Below are 13,969 nucleotides of genomic sequence, written 5' to 3'. Positions count from 1 at the left end.
TCAATACTTTCCTATGTAAAAACAAAAACTCAGCTCCTGCCGCCGGCCGCCCTCTGTAGCGCAGTCACCGCCACCGTCCAACGATCCTGCCATTGGCGCAGTGTCAGGCCGCCTCTCTGCTCCGACGCCAGACACAGCTGTGCCGGCTGCTCCCACCTGGACGGGGGAAAAAAAAACAAAGTCACAAGGGGAAAATATTCAGACGGGACCTCCGAGGGCAGGAGAGATGCCCTAGAATGGGACGTAATCTTTCCATAAACCATCTACGTCTGAGCCGTTGGTACTCACCAGTCGGTCACAGACGCCTGCACCTCTTTGCCGTACTCCTGGCTCTTCTCGCACTGCTGAATGAGGCTCTGGAGTTTGGGAAGCAGCCGATCCATCTGTTGGGTGTAGTGAGCAGACAGCAGGTGCAGGAGTGCTGGGGGGACAGAGCAGGGGGTCAGGAGGTAGAGCAATGAGGTGGGCGAGAAAGCAAGAGGGGGGTGGGGGGTGGTAAACGTGCATGTGGGCCGGGACCACCAATATAGTCCAGCAGGGGACTTCTGTTTTGTGCCTAGGGAGGGGGGGAATCATATACTAGACCAAGAGAAGGGATGTGTGTACCCGCCATTTAAATTGAACCGAGCAAAGGAAAGATAGTGAAATGACGATTGGCCGAGTGCGACACAGTTGGGGACATGAACATGAACACGGCTGCCCTAGGTGCAGGAACAGTGCTGGCCACAGCCACCAATGTTGACTTTCCACCAATATACCCCAGGATTGGCGAGATCAGCAGCTGGTGAAGCGATAATCAAAATAATCCGCTTACTGTCAGTGTCGGGATTCTGGCTCTCGCGGATCTGCCTCTGTATCTTGGCAACCGCTTGGTTGCGGCTGCATAACTGAGCGCGCAGGAAGCGCAGCTGCTTCTTAACGTCTGCGACGTGATTTAGGATGGTCTCCGGTGCCTGTAAGACAAAGATGGGTTCACCGATAACATCAGTATAAATGTAATCAGAGCTCAAAGATTCACGGCCAGAATGTGGTGTGTAAATGATATACAACTCATCCTTACAATGTATTTCATAACAGAATAACCGTATAGATATGAGGATCTCTCATATTGTGCTCCGAGGTTCCAGTTCCCTGCCATGTATTGACGCTCTCTGTATAGATTTGTGAAATCCTGTACTTTAAGGTTTATTGGTTTTAGCGTCTGAGTGATGTCACCGTTTCTTAATAAAACGACTGGCTGTATTGTCGGTACGTAGGGGACGGTTACACCGAAACCCTTTAAACATCTTACCTTATATAAAGACAGGCCAACGCTAGTGTAGATCCCCTTGTAGATCTTGTAGTAAGGACAGTGCGGGTTCGAGAGACGATTTATGGACAGATCCTGAGCTGGGACCTGGATCACTCTACATAAGAGACAACCGGAAAATGTAGCGTAGAAACACTGACAACGTAGGGACAGAACTGTTGTACTTCAAAGGCACCATAACCTGGGGACAACGCTATAAATAGGGGCCCCATACGAAGGACCCCGTCAATCTGCTGTGTGTAATAAGGTCTGGTGACCACAGAAACAGATCATCTACCTCCACATTTATAACATTTCTTCATTTATCTTCACTTCCGACAAGGTCCTGAAACATTTACAGTGCGATTCATATGGGGGCAACTTAGATTTTAGGTTCAATAGACTTTGAAAGGTCTGGATTGGATAACAGACCCCCCCGCCAATCCCTTTGCTCTACTCTATCCTGGGGGCTAATTTTTCCCGGGACCTCTACAGCTCAGTCCTGGACGACGGACCCCACCTATGGTTCAGTAAACTGGGAATGTATAGAGCATCGCTCACCGTCGGGGGACACCTTCTGCAGGGCTGGGAGGGAGATGGTGGAGAAGTGTTTAACGTCTTTCATGACGGAGTCCTGAAGCCGCTGGGACTCCTGTGTGACCTCCTGAGGCCGCGGGGAGCAGCTTGTCCTGGACGTATTTCTGCACCTGGTGAGACGAGAGAAGGGCGTCAGTGTCTGACGGACCGACGCAACTCCTGTGCGATACTGACACTCAGACCTTTTACACAAGTTTGTTTGCTTCCTCTCAGTCTAATTTCTGTAACGCCGGGACGTGGACTCACCTCCACGTAGCTGCGCCAGATCTGGGATTTCGATGAAGAGTTTCCCTTAATGAGCACCTGGACCTGTTTCTGCCTCTTGTCCTGTAAGACGCAACCATAGACAGTAAGGAGAACGGAGTACCGGTCCCTTGGACTCACACAGGATCCCCCCCACACACACACACAGGATCCCCCCCACACACACACACAGGATCCCCCCCAACACGCAGGATCCCCCATGCACACACAGGAGGACTCACCAGCAGGGCGCAGGATTCCTGGATGTTCTGCTGTTGCTGCTGCAGAGCTCTCACCTCCTGCCTCCTGTCTGCGGCCTCCGTTTGTAGCGTCCGGCATTCCTGCAGCAGAGCGTCCTGACATCCGTGCAGCAGCACCAGGCGGAGCTCCGCATCAAACGCAGCCCTAGCGCACACCCAATGGGGGGGAGCAAGTTATACAGGAGAAACAGACATTTATTTTTGCAATGGTTCCGTTGTAAACTCCCCTGGGGTGTAATGAAATTGTTACAGCCTGTAGGTGGCGCTGTGTTTTACTTATATTATTTGAGGAGGGGGGAGATTAATAAACACAAAATGACATGTACATAATATGTATAAGCATTCTGTAAACATGTAAAACTGGGGAGGGGGTGGATGACTGAAAGCGGAATAAAATGGATTAAATATCAATACAATACAATACTTACTGCTGCTAAGTGCTATGTTCACCAAATAGGGCAAACGATCGATGTCTAAAGTCTCGAGGACGCTGTCGGAACGTTAATAGAGTGCGGTCATTCTGTTCCCTGGGATTGGATCCCATTATTTCCTATATCCCACTCTCACATACATCCTCGGGGGCACGCATCCTTCTGTGCGAAGTGACTCCACTTGTATTGATAACTGTTTCATTACTCAGCCATTTTCACGTGGCCACAAACGCACATACGGCCAAATAACGTGGCCTGGCCACGCCCTGGCCTCACTCACACTCAGAACCACCAATTCTAATAACACACAAACTCAGTTTCAATGTTAACTAATTTGTAGACTTCAGACTTAAAATAAAACACAGATCATCATTTTCTAGAAAATAAGGACACAGAACTGCGTCTACCAGTTATCTGGGAAACGCACAAACCTCAACAGAAAAAGCGCGAGTGCTGGACTAAGGGTTCATAGCGCTCAGTGTCTATATAGGTGGAAAACCCGTTATAAGCAATTCTAGCACCATCTGCTGTTCATAAGACGGTACTGCGCTCAATCATAGTTCATTTAAACTTGTCTTAATCATTTTCCTTAGTTATTTTTCAAAATAACGGAGACAGACACAATAAATACAGGTTTGATATTACAGGTCATCCAGTAAGAGGGTATTTCCACTGGAAACCCAAATTCCTTTTCAATCAGTCTTTGCTCAAGGACCTTGTTTTAGAACACGTCTGGAGAAAGTCGACGATAAATTCAATGGGCGGTATGATATCACCACAATTGTAAAGCGTTAGGGAATGCGCTGGCGCTATATAAATAAATATTAATAATAGTCACTGAGCCTGCGGAACACATTACATAACGCAAGGAGCTGCCCCTCCCCCTGCGCTATCAGTCTAACGTCCAGCACGCACCTGCTGAGGAGAGACGTCTCGCTCCCATCTGACAGCGTCTTGTGTATCTCCTGTATCCTGTCAGCTAACTGCTCGGAGAGCTCTTCCGCCTGACGCTGAGCGAGGCGCAGCTCAGAGAAGACCTTGACGGACTCCGCCCACCCCTCCTGAGGACACGGAGAGAACGGGACAGCAGGCGAGTGAACACTCACACTTACTTGGTCATTATGTACAGAACAACAAATAAACCAACATGCTTTCAATAGTCTAGAACAGTGGTACTCCACCTGTTTTATTTTTTTTCTTAACTGGACCCCAAATGGTCAGTAGGCCACTGTACCGGGACCCCTCCCCCCCAAAGGGTCAGCAGGCCACTGTACCGGGACCCCTCCCCCCCAAAGGGTCAGCAAGCCACTGTACCGGGACCCCTCCCCCCCAAAGGGTCAGCAAGCCACTGTACCGGGACCCCCTCCCCCCAAAGGGTCAGCAAGCCACTGTACCGGGACCCCTCCCCCCCAAAGGGTCAGCAAGCCACTGTACCGGGACCCCTCCCCCCCAAAGGGTCAGCAGGCCACTGTACCGGGACCCCTCCCCCCCAAAGGGTCAGTAAGCCACTGTACCGGGACCCCCCTCCCAAGAAAGTGTTTTGCCAATATAATGTATTGCATATTTGACAGCTACAGATTTTGGGACGCCCCACAGGTTGTGAACCTCAGCAATAAACCAGAGACAGACAGACAGACGCTGGTGACCGGCTGTGGATTAGATACACACCTGTATTAAGGAACTGAAGGAGGGGAGAACACCCAGAGGATCGGGCTGCGCACTCTCACACAGGGACCTGGAACACAGCAATAAATCTCAGGTCAGATCTCACAAGGATGAGGTTCAGGGACCTGCGCAGAGCCGCCATTTCTTCTGTGCAGTTAGTGGGAAGAGCGACTGATTGATTCTTGTTAGAGATTTTCGGACGATTAAGGGCGGGAAATGGTTATTTACGGTAAAGAAAACAGAACTGTTTATTTTATTTGGACGATATATCTCATGAGATTAACTGCATAAATATCACTGTGTTTTATTAGGAGATTAACCTCAATAGATGTTATTTTACATACAGAAAATGGGGCTAGTAACACTATCCTATGGCTAGTAATAGACAGAAGAAGCAACAGTGACACCTACAGGCTATACTGAGTACTACAAAACAAAAAGACATTTTTGTCTAATTAAAGTTCAGTTACATTTAATTTCATACAATAGTTTAAAAGTATTTTAATAACTTTGTGCTTAGAAGATGATGACATGGTTATATTCTGATGCCGGATTGTAATATGTTCTTAGCAACTTAACAAAAATAAAATAAAAATAAGAATAAAGGCGCACCGTGCGCGTTTCGATGTCTCCAAGCCGTCTCCTGTTCCTTGGGTATCGCAAGTGGTCTCGGATATGCTGCAGGATGTCTCTGCAGGGTCCACAGCGAGAGAGGCCTGCAGCTGTCTCATATCCCGGGTGGTCTCTAAGGCCAGATATTCTAGAGAGGAGACAACGTGGGTCGGGGGATGGGAGCTCCAGAGTTTCTGCAGAAGAAGCAGTTAGAGCGAGGTTACGATATCACCTTTCATTGTGTCGCTAGATCCAGATCAAACATCTGATTGGTTGCTGCGGGTTATACCACAGTTACACTGTTACTATACAACACATCAATCATTGTAACTTTATTTTATAAATCAGTGATGGAAACCTGGAACAGGAGGCCGGTGACCAGCTGCCAACCAGTCTGCCTTCTCCAACACTGACCGACTTCAGTGCTATACGCTGGACATTGCTGGGTTATTGTCCTGGGCATTGTTGCTATATGCTAGGTTAGCGTACTGGGCATTGTTGCTATATGCTGGACATTGCTGGGTTAGTGTACTGGGCATTGTTGCTATATGCTGGGTTAGCGTACTGGGCATTGTTGCTATATGCTGGGTTAGTGTACTGGGCATTGTTGCTATATGCTGGACATTGCTGGGTTAGTGTACTGGGCATTGTTGCTATATGCTGGGTTAGCGTACTGGGCATTGTTGCTATATGCTGGGTTAGTGTACTGGGCATTGTTGCTATATGCTGGACATTGCTGGGTTAGCGTACTGGGCATTGTTGCTATATGCTGGGTTAGCGTACTGGGCATTGTTGCTATATGCTGGACATTGCTGGGTTAGCGTACTGGGCATTGTTGCTATATGCTGGACATTGCTGGGTTAGCGTACTTGGCATTGTTGCTATATGCTGGACATTGCTGGGTTAGCGTACTGGGCATTGTTGCTATATGCTGGACATTGCTGGGTTAGCGTACTGGGCATTGTTGCTATATGCTGGACATTGCTGGGTTAGCGTACTGGGCATTGTTGCTATATGCTGGACATTGTTGCTATATGCTGGGTTAGCGTACTGTGCATTGTTGCTATATGCTGGACATTGCTGGGTTAGTGTACTGGGCATTGTTGCTATATGCTGGGTTAGCGTACTGGGCATTGTTGCTATATGCTGGACATTGCTGGGTTAGCGTACTGGGCATTGTTGCTATATGCTGGACATTGCTGGGTTAGCGTACTTGGCATTGTTGCTATATGCTGGACATTGCTGGGTTAGCGTACTGGGCATTGTTGCTATATGCTGGACATTGCTGGGTTAGCGTACTGGGCATTGTTGCTATATGCTGGACATTGCTGGGTTAGCGTACTGGGTATTGTTGCTATATGCTGGGTTAGCGTACTGGGCATTGTTGCTATATGCTGGGTTAGCGTACTGGGCATTGTTGCTATATGCTGGACATTGCTGGGTTAGCATACTGGGCATTGTTGCTATATGCTGTGTTAGCGTACTGTGCATTGTTGCTATATGCTGGACATTGCTGGGTTAGTGTACTGGGCATTGTTGCTATATGCTGGGTTAGCGTACTGGGCATTGTTGCTATATGCTGGACATTGCTGGGTTAGCGTACTGGGCATTGTTGCTATATGCTGGACATTGCTGGGTTAGCGTACTGGGTATTGTTGCTATATGCTGGACATTTCTGGGTTAGCGTACTGGGCATTGTTGCTATATGCTGGACATTGCTGGGTTAGCGTACTGGGCATTGTTGCTATATGCTGGACACTGCTGAGCTATTATAGTGGTTATTGTTGCTATATACTGGACACTGCGGTGCTAGTATACTGGGTATTGTTGTTATATGCTGAACAAAGTTGTTGGGCACTGCCGACATGCTGGACACGGTTGGTCATGTCCTCCCCTAATAATTCCAATAGGAACTTACAATTTATTTTTACAAAATCTTTAGCTTCTAACTTTAGGAGATCTATGTCCAGCCTGGATATAAGTATATATATCATGGTTATCTCATTCTATATCAGGTGAGTGTTACGGAGTTGATGCGGTGGAAGAAACCTCACACGGACCTCTGGGGAACAGTCTCCAGGGTCTTAATAAAATATATTGAAATAAAGTACAATTGTCCCGCTGATCAAGGAATATCTGCTTATATCCTTGTAACCCTGGACTCACCTCCGCCAGGCTCATCCACTGCTGGTGAGCCAACGAGCGCAGATCCTCGCCTCCAGTCCTGCGGGGAGAGATCAGTTAGTACAAACATCTCTGACAGATGGGAGGGAGTCTCTACACCTACAGCAGCAAGGAGAAGCATCAGGGGTAGACGGAAGATAAGTCAGCGGGAACTGAAAGTCCAGGCATGACAGGAAGATGGGAGGGAATCTCTACGCTTACAGCAATGACCCCGATGGGAGCGGGAAGACCAGACATAACTAGCAGATGGGAGGGAATAACTACGCTTACAGCAATGAGCCCGGTGGGAGCTGGAAGACCATATATAACTAGCAGATGGGAGGGAATCTCTATGCTTACACCAGCGATCCAGAAATTGAGTCCTCATGGAGAGATCGTAAAAACTTCATACGCATCTGGCAAACTTCTCTTACGTCTCTCTAACAAGGGGGGGGGAAGGAAGACGTAGAATTAATCTTGGCAAGAAAAACATTAATAATATAAACTGAGCTGTAAACAGTTGCACATACCAAGATCTCTGGCTCGGGAAACGTATTCATGGCTGAACCCGCGTCCAACGTAGGAAACATCAGCTCCCTCTGCGACGCTCTGCAGGATAATAGTACGATTACATTTACATTACGACACACAACGCTCACAGCCGCCATCACGGAGGCCAGTATCTGCCCAAACCATCCAGCCTGTGCCGGGTAAATACAACAACGTTCCTACTCACTTGCCGACGTTCTGCAGCTGCTCGCAGCGATACTGTATACGGATGTTGCTTTCCCGCAAAACATCGCACTCCTCCTCTCTCTTCTTATTGAAGGCGCGCAGCAGCAACGAGCGCCGGCGGAAATCCTGGGACATCTTGTTGTTCAACTCTGCCGGAAAAAATACACAGCGCCCGTTATCTCGTGTATGGCGAACGTCAGCAGACTAGGTATAGCGTACTGTTGGTAACGGTTCACCCCAGCACCGTACAAAAGCCCCTAATTCAACCCAGTCCCCGCCCCACCGTCACCCTGGCTGACGATCTCCGTTTCAGCGCTGTGGATTTGTTCCTGCAGGTGTTGCAGTTCCGAGCGCAGTTCCAATATCTCCTGGTACAGCTGTTTCTTGTGCTGCTGTTCCTCCTCCTCTACCGAGCGCTGAGCCTGCGGATGTAACGGGGGTATAAGTCAGTCCCCCCCTTCCAGCTACACTCTCCGGCTGTAACATACATTACAGAACCTCCTCCCCATGTCCGTGGTCCTGTACACAGTACGTTCTCTTTAGGAAGAGCCATAAAACTGAGGGTTCGGATGACTTACCACCGAGTGCTGGAGCTGCTGATACCTGGAGCAGAGTAAAGGAGAAAACTGCAATGTATAATAGATCACAATACCGGCTGCGGCCTGCAGACGGCGTCTATGGGGGGCATTCAATTGAGCAGCAGCGGAAAAAAATAAATAAAAATCTCCTGCGGGTTTTTAACTGCTATAACGACTGTTTTTAGTTAACGCAGCGTGAAAACTCGTGCAATTCAATTGAAAAAGAGGGAACGCTGCCCCTGTGCGTTAATCATTGTGTTTGAGTTTTTAAGGGAGTTTTAACGCGGTCATGTATAACACAAAAAAGGTTGCATTCATTCCCATACATTAGATTGCATCACACATTGATAATATCTACATTACAGTACTTTCTTTACCATATTTTTTTTTATTTAACGATCTTTTACTATACAATCATCTATACCATATCAAAACACATTACTACATTCATATTTGTACCAAAAACATACATAAATATATTAGTGATATTTTTAATTTTTTTTATTTGTTTTCATAATTTTTTCAGAAGAAAATCAACTTTTAGATGTTAGATAAACTAAGTTTATCGGTAATGTCTTTTTTTTCTCACTATTACTTGATTTCAAATACTTTTCTTAGGTTTTTTTATTTTTAGCACACCCCAAAGAGGTGCGAGATAAAACATCATATTGGCCTGTTTAACGCGCTTTGTTAAAAAAAAAAACAACTGAATAGCTTTTACTGCAGACCGTTTCATGGAAAATATGTAGCGTTAAAATTGGAATTGAACCGCGGATAAAGTTAACCTGCTAGAAAATGATAAAAAAAACAGCGTTAAAATGACAACGCGGTCTTAAAAAAACAATAACCTTGCGGCCAACTGAATACCCCCCTACGTGCGCTATGCAATGAATCTACACATCAACCATCCTCTGCGGCTGCAAAGAATCCCAACCAGGAGAGTTAGGTAAAGTCTCTATATATAGGACACATACAGACACTACTGCAATAAGGATACCACATCAGATTGCCTTCAATGTTCCTCACGGTCCTGTAACAAAATCAAAAAGAGACGACCTAAAAAAGCGAACACACTGCGACATCAACAAGAACGCCCTCTATCCCATACCAGGGATACAAGTTGACCTAATGATGGCTGATTAGCAAGATGCTGCTTCTGCAACTTTCATCGTTCTGGGAGACTAAAGTCTCCCAAGACACCAAAATGCTCTTTACAGGAGGTTTTACACATAGCCGCATGGCCAGTAATGTCACTGCAAGTCTGAAGTGAAATTACTGACACGCTATGCTTTGCTACTTGAGATTTTTGGCCTGCGCCAGCTCCTTATCCCCCAACTCGGCCTCCATTAATAAGCTATAGAGTTTAGTAAACCAATAATGGTTTATATGGGTTGTATATGTGCAAATTTACACAGAGTCACTCTTACCTCTGGCTGCAGACGTGTCGGATAACATATTTCCAGATATCGGCACACTGTCCTATGAATAACCTGTATGACAGATAAATGGTGTCAGGTTTGTTGTGCACATTGGGGTCAGCGCAGCTCAGTCCTCCGGCCCCCTCACCTCTGCAGCATTTCCTCACTGGGGGCTTTCTGTTGGGGGAGTCCCATCTCTTCCAGGACCCACCTCCGCAACTCCTGAGCCAGGTTCCGCCGATCCATCCCTGGGTAATACAGTGCAATATTACTGAGCAATATTACAATGCTAATATAAGGCAAAAAGCTCGAATGACCAAACCTAGCAGGTTAGGAATTCGTCATCAAACTTTTCAAACTTCCACCTGTCTCTGGCCGCAGATCCGTCAATCTGTACAGCTCAATTATTACTAGACAGGCTGAAAGTCCACAGCTTAATCCAGAGTGATGCAAGATAAAGGATTACCACCCTCAAAATATACAACACGCGTAACGTCATTGGACAGCAAATAAGCCGCATTAGTGTCATTAATACATGAAACAAGGGTTTGCTGGGAAATTAAAATCCAAAAACAAAACTTTCGTCATTAGATTTCCTACAGCATGAGAAGTAGAAGTATCCCATACATGACAATATCATCATCATTTATTTATATAACACCATTAATTCCGCAGCGCTGTACAGAAAACTCATTCACATCAGTCCCTGCCCCATTGGAGCTTACAGTGTAAATTCCCTAACATACACAGACGCACACTAGGGTCAATTTGATAGCAGTCAATTAACCTACTAGTATGTTTTTGGAGTGTGGGAGGAAACCAGAGCACCCGGAGGAAACCCACGCAAACACAGGGAGAACATACAAACTCCACACAGATAAGGCCATGTTCGGGAATTTAACTCATGATCCCAGTGCTGTAAGGCAGAAGTGCTAACCACTGAGCCACCGTGCTGCCCAAGATTCCCAATTGGGACAATACCTCATCCGGCAGACCACAAAATGTCAATACAATCCCTGCAAAATTGGGAAAGGTTTGCTATTCGGTCTGTCCCCTCTCTCCACATATGCATACAATGCCGGTGGCATTAGGGAGGGGCTATCAACATGAAGAAGGCAGAGACAAATAGAAAGATAAACAGCGAAAGCTGCAACTATTTCTGAAACAAGTAGCGCGCTACAGACAGCGAGCAATGCAATGATGATTCCTGGCGCAAGTCGCCATTTACTGTGAATTATGACAATTTATTGCACAGCCCCACAGACTACGTTGGTGCTATACAGATAAAATAAATATAAATTCAGTGTTATTCAGGTCTCATATGATGCAGCAATGAGGAACAGCGCCCACAGCTGGCTGACAGGGGACACTACACCCCCAGTGCTCTCAATACAGCCGCTCCCAGCATGCACCGCGGGCCAGGACTACAAATCCCTGCATGTCACGACAGTAAACCAGCGGACCCAGGCAATCCTTGCTGGGGAACTACACGTCCCAGCGTGCCTGTACTTCCCCAGCAGCTGGTGGGCCAAGGCCTGCTTCCCCCCTGTACTCACTGGTCACCGGCTCCGCTCGGTATCACCGGAGATTTCAGTCTTCCCGCCAGTCGCGACCTGAACGTGTCACCTCCGGTTATTTCAACGTCACCGCGGCGCAGTACTGCGGGTCCGCCAGCAGGGGGAGCCCGCACAGCGCCCTCCACTGCTCCATAAGTCTAACGTTGTCAACCTAGGTGCTGTGACCGCCATCTTGTGGTCGGCATGGGGAACTGCACTTGCACAAGTTAAATGACTATTTTGCAATATATATATATTTTTTTCGTTTTAGCATCGTTTATTTATTACTGTCAACACACGGAGGAGATGCAGTTTCGTAAAATTATTACTTAACGGGAAGTGATAAAACTTGTACTTTCCCATTTTTGAATATTGGGCCAAAACATGACTCAATATGCAAATTATAGGTGTGTCAAATAGTATGTGTTATGTAATGTAGACGTGGTTATACACAATTAAATGAATTGTTGTTATTTAAAAGAGCTATAACATATTTCCCAACTGTCCTGATTTAGGGTTTAGATGTCTGTTCTCCACAGCTGGGAATTTGGGGGGTGGGGGTATCTATTGGGCAGCCTAGCAATTTACAGCGCTAGGCAGCCCTCTTTGTATGTGGCCACGCCCCCAGCGTGATGTAGCCTCCGCCCACCCGCCAAAGAGCATTCTAATAACCATTATACAATATGGAGAGCATTCTTGTAACCATTATACAATGCAAAGAGCAATATAGTCATGGTAGGGCTGGAGGGGAGGAGGGGGGGAGGCAAACGCAGGTGAGTGGCTCAGGCTCTTCTACAAGGCAAAATGGTGAAAACCGTGTGGGCGTGGTTTGTTTCATGTGGATGTGATGTTTATTTACTTATATACAATACACAAAGCATTCTATTCACAGATATGCAATACAGCGCATTCTAGTGATCTCTATACAATACAGAGAGCAATCTAGTTACCAATATACTATACATAGAGCATTCTGTGGAGTGCTATACAATACAGAGAGTACCTTTATAAAACAATATACACTAGAGAGAACATTCTAATGACCGATATACAATAAAGAACATTCTAGTGACCTACGCTACTATACAGATCACAGATCTATGATGGCTTTACAATCCAGCCTCCACTTTAATCTCTGCTGGTGCTGAAATACAGACCCCAGACCTCTGATGTCCCTCCCAAAATAAATGTGAGATTCTAACAACAATTGTTATGAGATATCGCACATGTGATCGATCGGGTCTCTGTGTAACAATTTTACACTGTAAAATTGGGACTTGAGAGGACAATTCTGAGAAATCCCTACGTGTACTAGTTACATTAAATACATCACATCCTTATAATCACAATGATGCTCTTAACTTTGCGATGTATCTGTAATATCCTTATATCAGTCTTTTTCACCTAATTTTTATATTTCTGTCTCTATTTGATTTTTACGTTTTCAGTACGATCGGGAATTATATGTTGTATTTCCAGATCATCTGAAAATGGGGACAAGCATCCCATGAGGTGGATTTATTTCAACATAGTTTCATCATTTATTATCAATTTATTCTTTGCTCAGCCTGTTTTATCCGGAGAGTTTCCTAATTCAAAACCGTGAGCTGGGACTAATAGTTCTGGCAAAAATCCAGATACATTTAAAGCTAATTATCTCAGCTCGACTCTTTGCTGTAAACCTGTGGAAACATCAGACAGACTTACTGGTATCCTGAGGGAGTCTACGTTACATTATTTCCTGGAATAACCGTGTGTGCAGTTTCCACCTTCGGCGTTCCTAGTACTTACTTGTATCTAATAACCGCATTTGTCTAGAAGTAGCTTTTTAATAAGTGTTTATAGACCTGCGCTGCAGACTGGTAGGTCGCAGGTGGTTGTATATGTTGTATTATTTTTTGCAAACATTCTTGACGTAGTTTCTTCACAGACCTGGGTTTGTATTTAAGTTTAGATTCAATTAATCCATTCGCGGTGTCACCCCCCCTCTTTTTGCATTTTTAAAGCACAGCAGGGAGGGGGCTACAGGCAAATATACGTATATGTTCAGGCGTTCACCCGTGTGGGGGGTGGGGGTCTCACAAGTGGTGCGATGCAGCCACACGATACATAGACGAGCGGATTGTTCCGTTCTGTTACACTTGTTGCATCAACACCGCGCTCGCTTCACTGTTGGTATAACCACATCTGCACGGACCCCCCCCCATATGCTGATTTAACCCACGATACCCCATGATGGGAGAGATACTGAGTTATTGCCTAGTGGTTTACCTAAGGATGGAGATAACTCCCCCTCCCCCAAAACAGGGGTTACAGAGTTTAAAATATTTGCTAGCTTAAATTATTGAATAAGGGGAGATAAAATGGGATCGCCAGCTGTGCTTATTAGAAACAATTTTATATGTCTGATACGTTTATCTTTG

The 13,969-nt window shown here is 46.1% G+C and overlaps 1 protein-coding gene across 1 annotated transcript; it reads right to left on the bottom strand.

Moving 5' to 3' along the window:
• Positions 1 to 6: 6 nt before the first annotated feature.
• HAUS5 (HAUS augmin like complex subunit 5) lies at positions 7 to 11,793 on the bottom strand. Its single transcript, XM_075191643.1, is given in 21 exon segments — positions 7 to 156; positions 289 to 421; positions 815 to 953; positions 1,292 to 1,407; positions 1,850 to 1,964; positions 1,966 to 1,995; positions 2,132 to 2,212; positions 2,371 to 2,533; positions 3,735 to 3,880; positions 4,488 to 4,554; positions 5,097 to 5,290; positions 7,263 to 7,320; positions 7,620 to 7,699; positions 7,790 to 7,868; positions 7,996 to 8,143; positions 8,284 to 8,416; positions 8,573 to 8,597; positions 9,570 to 9,602; positions 10,000 to 10,062; positions 10,139 to 10,238; positions 11,547 to 11,793. Coding segments are annotated over 20 exon segments (2,028 nt in total). The 5' UTR covers positions 10,237 to 10,238; positions 11,547 to 11,793; the 3' UTR covers positions 7 to 29.
• Positions 11,794 to 13,969: the final 2,176 nt, after the last annotated feature.

The sequence above is a fragment of the Mixophyes fleayi genome, chromosome 11, assembly GCF_038048845.1.
Source record: "Mixophyes fleayi isolate aMixFle1 chromosome 11, aMixFle1.hap1, whole genome shotgun sequence".
Classification (NCBI taxonomy): Eukaryota; Metazoa; Chordata; class Amphibia; order Anura; family Limnodynastidae; genus Mixophyes; species Mixophyes fleayi.
Note: the sequence above shows the minus strand (reverse complement) of the source record. Positions and strands in the feature narration are given on the sequence as shown.